At 46.7% G+C, this 18,098-nt stretch overlaps 1 protein-coding gene, 1 long non-coding RNA gene and 1 other non-coding gene across 7 annotated transcripts in view; 2 read left to right on the top strand and 1 right to left on the bottom strand.

Annotated features, from left to right (window-relative positions):
• DEPTOR (DEP domain containing MTOR interacting protein) overlaps positions 1-18,098 on the top strand; it is a 163,155-nt gene that overhangs the window by 76,591 nt on the left and 68,466 nt on the right. For all 5 annotated transcript variants that reach the window (XM_070382867.1, XM_070382866.1, XM_070382864.1 and 2 more), the window contains exon 4: positions 1,026-1,204. In XM_070382867.1, coding sequence (XP_070238968.1) covers positions 1,026-1,204 — 179 coding nt within the window. The remainder of the gene's footprint in view (positions 1-1,025; positions 1,205-18,098) is intronic.
• LOC138990808 (U1 spliceosomal RNA) lies at positions 3,326-3,489 on the top strand. Its single transcript, XR_011466924.1, has one exon. It is a non-coding gene; the product is annotated as a U1 spliceosomal RNA (small nuclear RNA).
• LOC138990781 (uncharacterized) lies at positions 12,739-14,771 on the bottom strand. The gene is made up of 3 exons (XR_011466882.1): positions 14,493-14,771; positions 12,978-13,099; positions 12,739-12,857 (listed from the first exon to the last, which is right to left on the bottom strand). It is a non-coding gene; the product is annotated as an uncharacterized lncRNA (long non-coding RNA).

Raw genomic sequence — 18,098 nt, 5'->3', positions numbered from 1 at the left:
GCCCCTAGGAAAGAAATATGAAACTTTTTTTAGAAAGGATGAAATTTGGTTAGTAACTCCCTTTCAAGAAGGCTAAGTTGAATACCGAGCTTCCCAGGGAGCACAGAGGTAAAGGATTCACCAGTCATTACTGGAGACTCAGGAGATGCGGGTTCAACCCCTGGGTCAGGATGTTCCCTGGAGAAGGAAATGGAAGCCTCCCCAATATTCTTGCCTGGAAAATCCCATGGACAGAGGAGCCTGGCAGGCTACAGTCCATGGGGTCACAAAGAGTCAGACACGGCTGAGCGGCTGACCACACACACACACAGACTGCAGTCTGTAAAGCTCGAGTTTGGGATTGCACTTTCAGCGTTCTTACCAGTCACCTGGAAAAGATGCCCTCGTTCCCTTCGGAAGCAGCTCCTTGTCTTGACAGCTGCATTTGGGGCAGCACACGGCAGCCACGTCTGTCTGTCTGAGAGCCTCGCTGGGATGCTTCATGGAGGCCTGCGATGTGGGATTTCAGTTGAGTGATTTTCCTTTTGTGTAGGTTTCTTTTTCTTTTTTAAATTGAAGTGTAGTTGATTTACAATATTATATTAGTTTTAGGTATACACCATAGTGATTCCAAATTTTCATAGATTATTCTCTGCTGGGGCTTCCCTGGTGGCTCAGCCAGTAAAGAATCCACCTGCAATGCAGAAGACGCAGATTCAGTCCCTGGGTCAGGAAGATCCTCTGGAGAAGTAAAGGGCACCCCACTCCAGTGTTCTCGCCTGGAGAATCCCATGGACTGAGGAGCCTGGCGGGCTACAGTCCGTGGGGTCACAAAGAGTAGGACACGACTGAGCGACTTCACTTCACTTTCATACTGTATTAAAGTTGTTATGAAATATTGGCCATATTCCCCTCGCAGGACCACATCTCCTTGTAGCTTGTTCATTTCACACGTGGTAGTCTGTGCCTCTTACGCCCTCCTCCCATCTCCCCTCTCCCCACTGGTGCGTGCAGGCTGCCTTATTTCCTTTCCTCTCCTCCGCCAGGTTGATGAGCCCTGAGAACACGCTCCTGCAGCCCCGGGAGGAGGAGGGAGTCAAGTACGAGCGCACCTTCATGGCGTCCGAGTTCCTGGACTGGCTGGTGCAGGAGGGGGAGGCCACGGCGCGGGAGGAGGCGGAGCAGCTCTGCCAGCGGCTGCTGGAGCACGGCATCATACAGCACGGTGAGCCCGCCCTCCCTGAGCCCCGACCCGTGCTCCGCATCAGACGCGCGTTCTCTCTCGCGGCTCTCTGAGCAGCTGGGCGTCTGCCTGCGCTCAGCCTAGCTGCCTCTAAGCTGGGGGTCAAGTTCACGTTTCATGCCTTCTCATTCTGGGACTCAGACCAAAGGAGCGTCCGCTCTCTGGAATATATTGTGGGTTTTTTTTTTTTTTTAATATATTGTTTTGATGGATGAGGCCAGAAGCTCCAGCAGGCAGGCAGATTCTTGCAGTGTCTCCAAAAATTTCTGCTTGGGTGAAATTGAACGTCACAGGTTCACATCCTACTGGCTACAGCTGGTCATTTGGTCAAGTCTGGATGGGAAGTAGATGGCCCTCACAAAGTTAGTCGAAATGGAAGAATGAAGATTTGCTGAACCGTGGTTCAAGCTGCCACGCTGAAGAAGCACCCAAAAGGCCTTCATCAAGTTTCCCTTTTTTAAGGGCTGAATCATAATAATGCAATATATTCATAGCATATTATTGAAGAATCATATTAGTTACCTATTGCGGTGTAAGGAGTTCTCTAAAACTTAATGCTATAAAATAATAGTGTTTATTATCTGGTACAGTTTCTGTGGGTGGGCGGTCTGGAGAGGCATAGCAGGTGGTTTGGCTCGGTGGTCTCTTACCAAGAGTTAGAGTCGAGACGTTGTCCAGGGTGACAGTCATCAGAAGCCCTGACGGTCCAGAGGGTCTCCTTCACAGTGGCTCGCTTGGATGTCCACCAAGTCAATGCTGGCTGTTGGCAGGAAGCGTCTGTCCATTGCTCTATAGACTTCTTCATAAAACTGCTTGAGAATTCTCATGACATGGCAACCAGGCCTCTTCCAAAGGGCGTGATCCAAGAGAATGTGAGACGGAAGCCACGATGGCTTTAGCAGAGCTTGGAGTCACACGGTCATTTCTTCACCACTCTATTGGTTGGCAGGTCAGTCCCATTCGGTATGAGAGAGGACGTGTAAGGGTGTGACTGCCGGAAGCAGGGATCACTGAGCCCCCTCAGTTCTTATGAGGCTGGCCCCACGGGAACACAGGCTCTGGAATCCCAGCGCCACCCGTTACCAGCTGCTTGCCTTCTCCCATCTGTAAAATGGGCATACTTGCATGAGGTGCTTGTGGAGTAAACGGGCAGATGTAAAGTGCTTGGTTCAGTGCTCTGCTCTTAGTAAATGCTCAACCAGTTCATTTCCTTTGTGGAACATTTTCATTTATTTGTTCATTTGTCTGGCTGTGTCGGTCTTAGTTTCGGCCTGTGGGATCCTTCGTTGCGGTGCACGGACTCGCTAGTTGTGGCCCCAGGCTCCGGAGCATGCGGGCTTCACTGCTCTGCGGCTGTGGGAGCTTGGTTCCCTGCGCTGCAAGGCAATCCTTCACCCCTGGACCACCGACCACCAGGGAGGTCCCTCAATCAATTTATTGATACAGCTGCATGACTGTAGGCTTGGAACAGCGAATAAAGGGCTGGAGCTAGATAAGCATTTCGGCCTAGGAGTCAGTAGGAAAGGTGATACCTGTATCATTCTTGCTATAAACTCCCCTCCCCACACTTCTGCACAGGCCTAGAATTTCTGTCCCAGGGTTAGGGAGAAAACAGTGAAATTATAGAGATGAAAGAAACTTTTGAAATTATTTGGAGCAGTGTTTTACAAACTGCAGATTGTAACCCTTTAGTGGGTTTAAAAGGGCTTCCCTGATGGCTCAGTTGGTAAAGAATCTGCCTGCAATGCAGGAGACCTGAGTTCAATCCCTGGGTTGGGAAGATCCCCCGGAGAAGGGAAAGGCTGCCCACTCCAGTATTGTGGCCTGGAGAATTCCATGGCCTGTATAATTCATGGGGTCAAAAACAGTTGGACATGACTGAATGACTTTTGCTTCAGTGGGTTTAAATATTTAAAATATTTAAATTAAAATATTAAGAAAAATTTTAGCGCAGGGAACTGTATTTAATATCCTGTGATAAACCTTAATGGAAAAGAATATGAAAAAGAATGTGTGTATAACTAAGTCACTTTATAGCAGAAATTAATGGACCATTGTAAATCAACTGTACTTGAATAAAATTTTTTTAAAAAGGAACCACTAATACTTACCTGGCAGGGGAGATACCATGATCACGAAGGTGGTTTTCCCAGGGCGAGGCTTATCCATTGCACTCCGGATATGCTGACCCCTGCGATTTCCCCAAATGTGGGAAACTCGACTGCATAATTTGTGGTAGTGGGGGACTGCGTTCGCGCTTTCCCCTGTGGAAAAAAAAAAGAACCACTAAAAACAAAATTTTCTTTTCAGTAGACTAGATTGGACTCTCGAGGTACGGTCCACGGATCCTCAGGGTCATCTGGGAATGCGGCAGAAACAGAATCTCTGTTCCTACCCAAGTCCCACTGAATCAGCTCTACATTTTAGCAGAATCTCGAGTGATTCAAGTGCGCTTTAAAGGCTGAGATGCAGTGGATTGGATTTCGCTAGAATACATCATTTCAGAGCACATTTTATACAGTAATGTCAAGGGTTGCTTGGCAAAACGTTTATTCCAGTTAGAAATACACTGTATAAATAAACATATGGCCGTGGTCATGTGTGCAGTGATTGGGAACAGAAAAGCTGTTACTGTGCATTGGGTTCAAATACCTTGGAAACCACTGATCTGGAAGCATTAGTTTGAAAGGCACTCAAGCCTCTCAGTGGGTTTGGGGTGTTTTCTCCTTTCTCACGTTGCCACAATCGCACTCACAACAGTTTAACGGATGGTCTAACGTGTCTACGACTGGGCTGTCGATTGAGGTTTGACAGGTGAATAGAATTGTAAAATGTCGTGTGGTCCCTGGCCTTAAGCAGCCTATAGTCTTGTAGGGATTAGAAAATGGATATAGGAGCGGTTCGAGAGCAATCGAAGACGTACGATGTGTTTTATTTGTTTATTTAATTGATATCGTGTGCCAGATACTTTTCTAGTGATTTTGCACATTAACTTTTTGAAACCTCTTAAACTTTTGGAGGCAGATATATATATATAATTTTTTTTTTCGTGTCAAATGGCATGTGGGATCTTAGTTCCCCTACCAGGGATTGAACCTGTGCCCCCTAAAAGTCTCTTAGTCATGTCCGACTCTTTGCGACTCCATGGAATTCTCCAGGCCAGAATACTGGAGTGGGTAGCCTTTCCCTTCTGCAGGGGATCTGCCCAACCCGGGGAAGTCCTGAGGCAGATATTCTATAAAGTTGGCCCAGAAGTTCTCTGGGGTCTCCTCATTGCGTCGTGTGGACAAGCCCAAAGGCGCATCTTGGCCAGCCCAGTAGCTGCTGTTCTTGCTTGTGCTTGGCCGTGTCCACTCCGTGCAACCCTGTGGACTGGGGCCCGCCAGGCTCCTCTGTCCATGGGATTCTCCAGGCAAGAACACTGGGGTGGGTTGCCATTTCCTCCTCCAGGGGATCTTCCCAACCCAGGGATCAAACCCATGTCTCCTGTGTCTCCTTGCGTTGCAGGCGGGTTCTTCACCACCGAACCACCTGGGAAGCCATGTTGCTGCTAAATGTATCTTATTACAGTAAGAACAACTAACGTGAGATCAACCCTCTTAACACATTTTTAAGTGAACAAATTAGTATCATTAACCGTCGGGCAGGTAGTTTTATTATCTCCATTTAACAAATAAGGAAGCCAAAGCATCAGTAGGTTATTTTTCTGAGGCCACTTGGGTAGTAACGTCCAAGTGGGTATTATGGCTAGTATGCGTGAACTCAGAATCGATTGGAGTGACTGGGACCTTCCATTGGTAACAAATCCCCTTTGGGTTGGAGTTAGTACTGTCATTTTTGCTCAGACAGAAAACTTGGTGATAGCAAGTTCTAGAGAAAACCAGCTTTCTACGCTACCCTTTGCTGACGGACGCTATACCCCTCGACTTCAGAGAGAAGACAGAGGATGCCACAGATTGTTTCCAAACGATTTCCAAAGAGTCAGTAATTACACCTCAATTACAGTGTAATTCTGTAATGCTGTAAATGTGAATGCTGCAGTGTTGTGACATAAAGGATAAAATAGGGTATTATTGATTTGTTTTCCATGGTTTTAGTAGGATTGAATATCTCTATATAGAGCAGTCAGAGTTTCCAAGGGAGTTCCCGTTTCTCAGCCCAGCAGTTCATTTCTAGATCACAGATTCTAACTTTAAATTATGAAAATTTGACAACCACATATGTGTATGTTAGAGTTAATGATATACCAGTGAGTGTTTTAAGCAAAGCTCTGAATTGTTCAGCTAATAATTAGTTTCACTGGTTAAACATTAAAGAAAGTCAACCTTTAGGCTTTGAGCAAAAGATTTCTGGATAAAAGTGGTTCTTATGAAATCCTGACCAGCTTGATTTATGAATGGTGCTCTATAATCAAGACAGGATTTGTTAGCTGAGTAATTAACTTGCATGCAAATGTATATGAATGTGTGTATATATAAATATTCCTGCATGTTCACATGTATGTAAGTATACACCTGTATGAATGTTGATTAGTATGTACATATTTATCTAGCTTTTTCATTTATTGAGGTTTACCACGTACCAGGCACTGGACTAACCACTTTATAAATTTTAATGTATAAATACATTGTGTATTTAATATTTACATGCTTCACATATGTGGCATATATTGTATATATAATCTCATTAAACCCTCACAGCAGTTCTATTATATTGGTATTACTATTATTATTATTATAGTCTTACAGTGAAGAAATCTAGAATTCAAAGCTTTAAGATATTTTTCCAAGGTTGCATAGCTAACCAATAGCTACTAATCGTTGTGCCTTAGAAAGGAGTTTCCCTTGGTCCAGGATGTATGGATGGAAGTCGGGAGGAGGAGGGGACGACAGAGGATGAGATGGCTGGATGGCATCACCGGCTCGATGGACGTGAGTCTGAGTGAACTCCGGGAGTTGGTGATGGACAGGGAGGCCTGGCATGCTGCAGTCCGTGGGGTCGCAAAGAGTCGGACACGGCTGAGCGATTGAACACCAACCTGGACATATGGGATTGGGTGTGGCTGGCTGACACTGTGGAATGAACATGGTCTTTGGAGAGAGCAGACAGCATTTATATCCGACTCCTTCACTTACTGTGTGACCCTGTCCACATCTCAGCCCTTCCATTCCGCAGGTTGTGAAGTTTATGAAACTGGAGTCACGTTAAATACCTTTGAGAGTGTTGGTTGGTTGGTTGGTTGGCTGGAGTTTCGGGTTTGTTTTTTGAAATCCTAGGACTACCCACATGTACTAGAAAGACTCCACACACGACAGGACTTCCGGCTCAGATTTTTTATGGTGAGATGACGCAGAGAAGGCTCAGCAAAGGGAGAAGACGTCCTGGGTGTTGTCTGCAGAAATCTGGGGCAGCGTCCTCGGCTCTGCCTCCCGCCTCCAGCGGGGACGTGCAGTAGCAGGCGCAGAGCGTCTCTGCCCAGGGAAGCCCGCTTGAAACTCAGAAGGCAAGGTTTTCTCGGTGGCTGCTCACAGGGGCATAGACCTTACCTGCCTGGGCAGCCTCCTGCCGGCCTTCCAGACGCTCAGCAGGGAAGCGCGTGTTCTCCATTAGTCACAGTGTGCAAACAACCTAGTCAGGCTGGTACAGCGGAATTCAGTGCCCCGGGTGAGCAAAGTGCCTTATCAGATGGTCACTTACGGAACTTTCCAAAAGTCCAGTTCCCAGAAGCCAGGGTGGACCAGCCCCACAAACAGGCCTTTCTGTCTCAGGGCTGCTACGGTAACTCTCTCCTGCACAGAGCTGCTGGGAGAATTAAACGATAGTGGTGGCCAAAAGCTTTTAGCAGAGGCTACCTGTTATGCCTCTCAATTGCAAGCTATTGTGCTCGATCTGATCATTTCTAAATAACTGTTAAAATGTACGGAGTCCCTCCTATATGCCAGACACTGTTCCACTCACTGTCTTCATTTACTCATCTACCCCTTTAAATAATTCTATGAGTTAGTTATCATCATAATTCTCATTTTTAAAATAAGGTTAAGTAACTTGCTGAAAACAAGAGCTAGGAAAATGATGGACTCAAGATTCAGATCAAAGTAATCTAGATGGCTGTTAATCACTAAAGAAGATTGGGTGCTAATTATAAGATTCACTAGAGGAGGAAAAAAATTCTCAACTTTTATTGCATCAGCTCACACAGCCTGTCAGATATTGCAACTGTAATCATTGTTAGCTCATAAAATAGTTATGATTACACGATTCCCTTTTTCACACAATGACCAAGCACCTTGAGATTTTTGTGTGACCTTTGCAAACATGATGAATACATTTTTTACTCCCATAAATACCTCCCTCAACTGCTTGAGCTGCTCTCCAGCTATCTTGTCCTTGCGTGGAGGACGGTAGACAGCAGTCACGTGGGTAAATGGCTCACAGCTGCAGCCGCTGACCCTGGATAATCAGGCTACCGAGACTGTGTCCAGGCGTATAATTTCCTCTTTTAAAGACTTAGTCAGAGCACTTTAACAATTTCAACACTTTATCAAGCCCCTTTCTTGGTCTTTGTCTGAAAAATACATTGATATAACATTGTGCAACATGCAAAGCAGTTCTCCATGCGTTATGCTTTTAATCCTCCCAGCGGCTTGAGGGTAGTTTTGGTGATCCCATTCCCCAGTGGAAACCAGTAACTGAGACATTGTCCCTGGGAGCCGTGAAGAAAGAACTTGGGGTTTTCTGCAAAGGAAGCTAGCTGCCAGGTCCAGACAGGAATTAACCCCATCTTCTCAGTGATTAAGAACACTGATGAGTTCAGCCCAGCCTAGAATATTCTAGCCAAAAGAAAAGAGAGAGGGAGGGAAGGAAGTGTCAAAGATGGAAGAAAGAGGGGGAAGGAAAAGGGTGCTGATGACTGAGGAGGCTGAAGACAAGACTGCAACTTGCCCAAGGCCATGTGATGTTACAGGAAAAAAAGTCATTCTGACGCTTGTTTAAGTTGTAAGGAGGGTTTTATTTAAGACTGTTGCAATAGGAGCATTGCAGCGGGGGGAGGGAGACGGCTCCCGTCCAAGGACAGCAAGAGCAAGTGGGGATTTACAGCCTTGGAGCAGGGCAGGGGCACGAGCAGATGGAATATTATATGGGAGGCGCCAATGGTCGACGCCAGGGACTTGGACATCAAAGATGGAGGAGGATAAACTCAAAATAACAGGAGTGATCAGGTATCACTGTTTGGGGGATGGCAGGATTCTTTGCTAAGGCTGGGCTAGGTCGGTCAAATGCCCCCCTCTTGATCCTGGGCGATCAGGACCCTTTGACTGACAGACTCACCACGTAGGGGAGGGCATTCTTCCACAAAAAGAAAAAAAAATTGCTTTGGAAGTTCTGTAACCGTAGGGATAGGAGCCCAGGTCGAGGGCTGGTTGAAAGGAGGGCGCGGAGGAGCGGACCGGAGCCCGGACACGCAGAGTGCCTTCGCCAGTGGCCCCGTCCTCGCCTGCCCGCCTTTCCTCTTCTTGCCACGACTCTCCTGCTCACGTTCTCTTACTTTCGCTTTGGGTAACTCCTTGCCACCAACAGAGTGAAGGTTTTTCCATTACGGTTGGTACTCAGCATCTTCGTCTTTCTTTCCTCTTAGCTAGAATGCAGGAGCTCTGAGGTCAGAGGATCTGTTTTCTTGTCTCTGAATCCCCCTGCATGGCTTGGCATTTATATATTAGCTACTCAGTAAAACATGCATTGAATGAATACAGTAGTGCCCACTTTTTGAGGATGTGCTAGGCACAGTGTTGGGTGCTCATACCAGGTAGAGTTCCTTGAATACTGTAAGCAGGCTCAGTCCTTATCTGCTTCAGATACATGGCAGAGCTCGCTGATGGTCCAAACCCTGAAAAGCCGGGCCGCCTGGAGAAGCAGAGCCGATCTTGGGGTCCGGTGGCCGGGAGCCGGCGATGCAGGGAGCCCCACAGCGGGGGGCCAGCTGTTTTCTGCCTCTGCCCTCCCTCTGGAGGCTGTTTATGGAGGACAGCTCTGACTGGCTGAGACTGGTCACGGGCCCACATCTGCACCCGGCGTGGGCAGGGCCCTCTGACTGACAGCCGTGCCAGCTGGTGGTGGGACGTTATTCCACCAAAAAACCAGAAGTTATTTTGGAAGTTCTGTTACCACTAGGAAGTGAGTGCTGGGCAGCTGGAAGCAGCAGGCAGGCCGACCTTCACTGCTGTTAGTTCATTTAATCCTCCCCCAAATCAGTTCACTGGCTCTTACCATCCCTGTGGCTTTCGATGACAATGTTGAGTCATTTGCAATGAGTATAATCATTCTTAACTCCTAAATATTAAGCTCTGAATAGAAGAAAATAAAGATTGAGTAGAATATTTTCTCAATCTTTCAATAATTAATACTTCATCACTACTTCAATATAAAGCGTTATCTTTATCAGCGGCCATTATTTACTATTAAAACTTTTTCCTTTCTCAATTTACACTTTCTGGGCACTTTCCTGCCGTGTCCCCTCTGATAGGCTGTGGCTCTGGTTTACTTTTTATCAGAGCTGAATCTAAGGCAGAAGGAAAGTTGGCAGGCCAGGATGCTGTTGCAGTGCCAGCGTAAGGGGGCAAGGTTCCTTGGTAAAGTCACAAGCCAGTCCTTGGGCACACAGCATGGTGTTGGTGTTGTTGAAGGACAACAGGTCTGTAGCTGCACTAAGCCTTGACTTTTGGAGAGAATGAAGGAGGTGAGCGATGCCTTGCCTCAGGTAGCCTTCCAGAAGAAGGGCATTATGCGCAAAGAGCAGAGGTCTCCCGCAAGCAGTGTCGCGACCGCACACGTCTCCCTCCTTGGTGGACATCTGTCTGGCTTTTCTCATGTGTCCAGAAACTGACCCTCTACGTACAGACTGTGTTTGGCTCTGAAGCCTGGGCCCCTGCTGACTCTCTGGTCCTGACGCCTTGTGGGCCCATGGCCGCTACAGGGACGTGGGCCTCAGTTTCCCCAAACGCGCCTTTTTACAGCAGCACACTTCTCTGTGCAGGTGAAGTTTATGGAGGCATGCAGTCTCCTAGGAAGTGCTGAGCCTGTGTGCTCTCAGGGCTTTATATAATGTAAGGACTGAGCTGGGTTCCTGTGGTCATTTTTGGAGGGACGTGGGGCTGGGTACCAAGTTTATTAAAGGAGCAGCTTAGCGGGGTCTTGGTGGAATGGGTGGCTCAGACGGCTGATGCTGCTCTCCTTCCCTCTCCTCCTGGGCGAGAGGCAGCGAGCGGTCAGTCCTGGTTACTGATGGACGTGAGCTTGACCGCAGCCCTCAAGGGAGGGGTTGGGGGTGGGGCAGAAAGTCGAGGTCCTCACTAAGGAGCAGACCGCCCGTGTTCTCTGGCCCGCCACAGAGGCCTTGCTGGCTCTGACCCTACCTCAGTCTCCAGAAAGCTCCTCTCTCAGCGAGAGGCTGGAGAGTCAGGGCAGCTGTGCTCGCGGGGACCCAGGCTCTCCCCGGACATTCCCCTGAAGATCCCTGCAGCCGCTTCTCTTTGCCACACGGCGGCATCTCATGGTTCTTCCCTCGGAGGTCCCCCACCCGCCGCGTGAGGCTCTAGATTCTCAGCTGCTCGCTTTAACTCAGTTTTCTTAGCTGATACACCCGTCTCAGATTGCGTCTGGGTTGTCTTCTGTTCTGGCCTGCAGTTCTTTGGAAATGGTCCCTCTTTCTATCTGCCTCCCCTTCTCCCTTCTTCCACCAGGAATGGAAAAACAGACTCCAGTCTGTTGATGCCATGGAGTGATTACTAGGTATAAAAGTGACTCTATATTAAACTACAATGAAGTGTCAACTCCCGCCGGTCAGAATGGCCGTCACGAGAAAGTCTACAAACAATAAATGCTGGGAAGGCTGTGGAGAAAAGGGAGCCTCCTGCACTGTTGGTGGGATGTGAATTCGTGCAGCCACGGTGGAAAGACTAAAGCTGGGCAGTGCCTTGGTGGCCTAGAGGTTACGATGCTGCGCTCTCACTGCTACAGCTCAGGTTCAGTCCCGCAAGACGCAGAGCTGCCAAAACAAGAGAAAGACTTAGCGTATGGTCCAGCGATCCCAGTCCTGAGCAGAAATCCAGAAAAGATGAGAACTCTCATTTGAAGAGGTGCAAGTGCACAGATGTCCATAGCAGCACTGTTTAAAACAGCCGAGACCTGGAAGCAACCTAAGTGCCTATTAGCAGATACGTAGATAAAGACGATGTGGCCTGTGTATAATGGAATATTACTCAGCCACAAAAAAGATTGAAATATTGCCACATAGAGCAAGATGGCTGGGCCCAGAGATGACCATACTAGGTGAGGTAAGTCAAAGACCGATATCAGTGTATCACTTATATGTATAATCCAAAAAATGGTACAAGTGAAATTATTTACAAAACAGAATAGATCACAGATATAGGAAACAGACTTGGGGTTACCAAAAGCAGAAGAGGTGGGGGCGGGATAAATTGGCAGTACGGGATTAATAGATGCCCGCACTCTAGGTAAAATGGAGAAGGAATGGCAGCCCACTCCAGTACTCGTCCCCGGGAAATCCCGAGGGCAGGGGCCGGGCAGGCTACAGCCCATGCGAAGAGTCAGACCTGACTACATGCATGCATGTGTAAAATAGATAAACTATTAAAGTTTCCTGTATAGCACACGAAACCATGTTCACTATCTTCATAATAACCTGTAATGGAAAAGAATCTGAAAAAAATATGAGTCCCTGAATCACTTTGCTGTATACCTGAAACTAACACAACATTATAAATCAACTATATAATTCAATTACAAAGAAAAACTGGCCATATGTAAACTCTGATCATTGTGACTATGAGCATATTAAGTTAAAATTTAAGAAGGGTTACACACACACAGGCACACACACATCCTTATTACAGTTGGGAAAATATGTTTATTAAGATTCATAACCAATTTTAGTCTAATTTAGAGAATGATTTTTTGTAAAAATGTCCGTATGTTGTTTTAACATTGACATAACATTTTGAAGTCTTTGGCATCTTGTCTGGCTTTGTTCTGAAAAGCTCCCCTTCACTTTCTTTCTTCTCTGTCCCAGGAGCAACGTTTGACACAAGGAGCCCACTTCCTCTTCCGTCCTCCCCCCAAGGAAACCCTGCATGTCGGGGTCTCTATTCTCCCGTTTTACTGGAGCCACTGCCTCAGCTGGCGCCCGGGTTTCAGTCCAATTAGAAACCACCAAAGCCACCAGGCCTGGGAGCAGGGCTGAGTGTGTTGCTTTTGGCTGCTGGCAAAACCACTCCCGTCACTGAAGCCCTTTCCATGGTTGCTGAGCACATAGCCTCAAGCAGGGATTCCTGTCAAGTGGGAACAAAATGTACTTCCTCATCAAAGGGATAAAGCAGGGCTGGGGCAGGCAGTGCGAGGGGGAGAACCTAACCAGACTGCAGTAACAGCAGCTCTTGACCACTGACCGTCGGAGCTCAGGATAAGAGTTATCCTCCAGGACAGATGGCTCTCCACGTGCCACACATGAGGGATGAGCTCCCCTGTTGGTTAGCTGATCTGTGCTGTGAGATACCGGCCTCTAGACTGGATTGCCACAAATGCAGTCCGTGTTTGTGATGTAAACTTTTCAGATCGCCTCAGTGAAAAAAAGGTAGAAACAGGTAAAATTTCCCTTAATAATGTATCTTAACACACGATCTCCAGAATGTTATTTCAAAATACAATCAGTATGAAAAATAGCAATCAGCTGTCTTACCTTCTTTTTTATAAATACTTGATCTTCAAAGTCCAGGGTATTTTGTGTGTACAGCTCATCTCAATTCAGAGTCGCCACATTTCAAGTGCTTGTCAGCCATTCTGGAGAACACAGATCTAAACCTTTTTAAAAAAAAAAAAAAATTTATTTATTTATTTCTGGCTGTGCTGGGTCTCTGAAGCTTTGTGGGCTTTTCTCTTGCTGGGGTTAGCAGAAGCGTTAGTGCTGTGCTTAGTCACTCAGTCATGTCCCACTCTTTCTGACCCATGGACTGTAGCCTACCAGGCTCCTCTGTCCATGGGATTCTCCAGCCAAGAACACCAGAGTGGGTAGCCCTCCTCCAGGGGATCTTCCTGACCCAGGGAGTGAGCCTAGGTCTCCCTCACTGCAGGCGGGTTCTTTACCGTCTGAGTCACCAGAGAAGCCCCGGCTTTAGAGCCTAGGCTTAATGGCTGTGTAGGGTCTTAGTCACTTTTCAGCACATGAAGTCTTCCCAGATCAAGGTTCAAACCTGTGTCTCCTGCATTGGCAGGCAATTCTTGATCGCTGACCTGCCAGGGAAGCCCTGTAGACCTTTTTGAAATCATCACAAGGGTCGGTGGTGACTTGGTGAGTGTGTATTTCATTTTTCAGACCCTTAGCTCAGAGAACTTTGTTCCTCAGTGGTTGAAATGCCTGAAAATTTGTGTTGAGGAAGCACCTTGGTGTCTCTACTTTGCCGTGCCACTTTGGACACCTAAATGAACCAGGGTGCCAGCCACACAGGTTCTAGAACGGAAATCACAGTTCTGTATTTAGCACGGTGGTTTCATAGTCGTGTTTTCTTTCTCCTCTGATATTTTAATATTTCCTTTGATTAAATATTTCCACAGGTCAGAAATTGTTGACTGCAATTGTTTGGACTGTGTCTGATCTCGGTAGGTCTCTTTTGGCTCAGAACAGGCTTATCCAGGATACGACCCGAGATTCAGGAGCATTTTCTTAAATTCTCGGTCTTTTGTTGTGGGATTCTGTGGGCTTTTGTTGACAGCAGAACAATATTATTTATTCATGCATGGGCATCATTTGCAATCCTGTCTTCAAGAGAGTTATGGCTTCCCGTATGTGTCTTAATGGCACTTGCTTTGGGTTAAAGAAGTTACTGTAACTTCTTTTCCACAGATGGAAACAGTGAGACCCAGGGACTGTCCATAAGCCGCTGTGTCACTAGGGAATCAGAGCCGAGTAGGAAGGCGTATCTTTTGCCTGTAAGACTTGCTGTCTAATCGCCCTTAGCTCCTGAGTCCAGCATAGTTTGTTATAGGTGTGGGCTGTAGATAAACAGAAAGTGTTGGTTTTTTAAGCCTTTGATTTCAGTCTCCAGACCTGAGTTTGGAATAATAACAGAACTGTGTTTTACTACAAATAGGAGAAAAAGTGGCAGTGCCTGCTTGAACAGAACCAGGCAGGGTCGGGGGCGGGGGGCAGGGGGGTCCTTTTTGTTTGTGGAGAGCTGCCTTTCCCGGAGATTCTTACCTGCATCACAAGGGCTGGGCCTCTGTCACATGGCCCCCTTTCCTGGAAGGTGGCCAGTGGATCCTGCTGCTGTGGCCGGCACTCCCGCCCTGTGCAAACGATGAAGCAGGAAGAAAGGGAGATTGGATTTGGACAGGCAGCCAGCCTTGTCAGCTGCAAGGACAAACGTCTTTTTCATTAAGTAACTAAGTGACCTTCCCTCTGAAACATGGACTTCCAAAGAACAGGGTGCTTCCTGCGTCCACACAGGGAGTTCCTGGAAGCTCTAAGTGAGATTTAAAGCAGGTGGGTGTCCTGATGTTAAGGTCTTAGCTGTTTTGACCAGTGTACCACGCTTGTTAACATCAAGGGGCACTGGGTGAAGAGTACAGGAGAACTGTCTGTGCTGTCCTTACAGCCTTTTCTGCATAAAACTGAAATTATTCCAGTACATAAAGTTTATTGGTTGAAAAAAAGTAGGTGAAATTATTCCTATATTTTCTATCTTCCTTTTTTTTTAAGAAAAAGTGAGTACAAATATAAATAATATAGAACATATATGAATAGGATGCTAAATTTCTAATTTTAAAATGAAATAGATATGAAACAAGCAACAAATATTACTGGGAACTATCGCACATGGAGCCAGTCAACATCTTGTAATAACCTATAATGGAAAAAATCTGAGAAATAATATACGTGTATATGTATTACTGAATCACCTTGTGTGCCTGAAACGCTGTAAGTCGACTATCCTTCAGTAAAATGTATATATGAAGGAAAAAGAGAAAATATATGGAGACAGGTTTTTTTGGGTTTTTTTTTAGCTACTAAGTCTCACCACTGACACCCTCCTTTTCTGAACATCTGTTTCCTCCTCCTTCAAAGGTCCTAGTCTCTCCAGTCTCGAAAGGAACACCTCATAAATTATTATACAGGTTATGTAACAGGTTATACAGTAGCCTTCCCGGCGTGGTAAGGCAATATCATCTGGGAATAGTTCTGGTGGGCTTCCGCAGAGGCTGGTTCCGGGGTACTATCTGTTGTAACACCTCCAGCATCACACTGGATGTCCTTCTCCGTGGCGTTGGCCATGCTGAGTTTGTTTGGTGTCGGTAGGATGCCTCCTGTTCCCCCAGACGCACACGTAGGTGGAGCCCGAAAGAGGTCACACTGGGGAAGGTGTCCTTGGGGCCCCGACCCCCGTGGGCATCACTGGGAGGTCGGCACGTGGCTGACCGAACAGCTCTGGGGGCTGGAGACGCTAATGAGCCGTTTACCTAGCTGTTTCACTGCCCCCGCAACTCGTCTTTATGGATGAATAAAGCTGAAGTTCAGGGAAATTAAAGTCACTTAGTAGAGAGTGAAGCCAGCGTTCGACCCGGAGCCATCTGTAGGAAGAAGCGTGTTTACCAGCCTCCCCGCTTGGCTCTTTTAATAAGCAGCTGCATGGTCATCAGCGTTTTACCCTGGCGAAGCATTTCGTAGGAAGCACTTCAGCCAAATTGTCCTCTGTTACCTGGCGACAGGAGAAAGGAGGGGGAAGCAGGCTGTGCTCCTGTGTTTGTGAGCGCGTCTTGCGCTCAGCTGGCATTATCATGGGGTGGGGGACAGTCCAGTGAGGAGAATGAGGGATGGGGTCCTTAAACTTGGGGTTTCCTTCTCGGATCTTCTGGTTAATGACTGTGGGACCTTGGGCAGGCTGACCTTGTGTAATCTCATCTGTAAACTGTGAGTAACTGTGATAGCTCTCGCTGCTGCCCTGAGAACTGAATGAGGTAATCATGCCATGTGCTCAGCACAGGGCCTGGCACAGTGTGCCACTTTGTAAATGTTGCCTGATGGCTACTCTTCTCATCAATATATCCTCACCATCAGATGCCTTGATGGGCAGAGATTAATAGGTTTAATGGCCTCATCCATTGCTGGTTTTAAACAATATCTTATATGTACTCTATGATGAATATATACTTTAAAAAATAAATCGACACTAAAGGCCCTTGGATTTATGTCAATAGTTCCAAAAGATCTAGAATAGACTTGCGGATATCTTTCATTGAATTCTGTATGTGAAGTATTCCATTTGCCAAAGTAAATTTGTCTTCAGACCTCTCTGCACTTGTGATACGAATTAGTCTCTGAAAAACAACCTCATCTTTGAAAAACATGTGCTTTGTTCTGAATTTTATCACTAGCAGTACAAGGTTCTGGTCTTTGGAAGGTACCCAGCTGTTATTTAAAGGAGCACAGAGAAGAACAAAGTGTAACTTGACCTTCCGTCTGCTGATCACCTTCACTTGTCTGGCAGAGCAGCAGCAGAGACCCGTGCAGCCACAGCGTGATGTTTTCATTTGCTTCTTCCTGCTGTCTTACTAAAGACGCTTCCATCCTTGTTTCCTCTTTTCCATCTCCTGTCCTCCCTTCCATCAATTAAATGAGTGTAATTGGGTTCTAACTTGGTGTATGTGAAGTGTTTTGTTTTAGTAATGTCAGTTCATAGAACTTTATGCCCTAAAATCAATTTCCTGCTTTCATATCCCCTTCTAAATGTTGTCAGGACTCAGGAAGTAATTATTTTAGTTCTCTGATTCACTGTTGTTATTGCCTCTTGAAGAGTTTTGTATCCCAGGCACCTAACCGTCCATGTGTGGTGTAAAACCCTTGAACACAATTGCTTAACCTTCTTGAATCAAGGACTGTGCTGCTTTGACAAACAGAGCTTTCAACTCCTGCGTCCCTTTAGGATGGTTTGAGGTGGGTTGTTATGGCTTTAAGTGTAGTCTAGATTTTCTTTAATGAACAGATTTCATCTTCTGTTGTAATTAACACTCAACTCATATTTTCCAACAGACACATGATTTAAACAGCATAATATTCCTATTTGTTAGTCTTGACAGGTTTTTGTTTTTTTTTTAATGTACAGCATACTGCTGCTGCTGCTAAGTCGATTCAGTCGTGTCCGACTCTGTGCGACCCCATAGACGGCAGCCCATCAGGCTCCCCTGTCCCTGGGATTCTCCAGGCAAGAGCACTGGAGTGGGTTGCCGTTTCCTTCTCCAATGCATGAAAGTGAAAAGTGAAAGTGAAGTCGCTCAGTCATGTCCGACTCTTCATGACCCCATGGACTGTAGCCCACCAGGCTCCTCCGTCCACGGGATTTTCCAGGCAAGAGTACTGGAGTGGGGTGCCATTGCCTTCTCCATACTGAGTGACATGAAATGCTCGGACTCTGTAGGACTGTGATCCAGCAGGAGCAGATTCATCCCAGGACTTGGGAGATAACTGAAAGCTTTTGTTGGAAGAGAAGACGCAGCGTCTTCATAGGCAGAATTGATTTGCCTTCTAGAAACACTAAGTCTACGGACTAGATCTACCACGTTACTCCTTGGTGCTCTTAAATGTTACATGTTTATGTCATGTAAACATGTTATGTCATGTTACATGTCGGTGCTCTTAAACAATGCCTGTGAGTGCTAAGTGGTCGTTCCAGAAGGAAGTACAGGGTTCTGTAGGCTCAGAACAAGGCAGCAGGAGGAGTGGAGCCAGTGGTAAGGTGGCGTAACATCCCTGATGCCCAGAAAGATCCTCCGCCCACGACTGCGCACCCCGGAGGTGGCAGCCGCGCCC

The sequence above is a fragment of the Bos mutus genome, chromosome 14 (genome assembly GCF_027580195.1).
Source record: "Bos mutus isolate GX-2022 chromosome 14, NWIPB_WYAK_1.1, whole genome shotgun sequence".
NCBI lineage: Eukaryota > Metazoa > Chordata > Mammalia > Artiodactyla > Bovidae > Bos > Bos mutus.
Note: the sequence above shows the minus strand (reverse complement) of the source record. Positions and strands in the feature narration are given on the sequence as shown.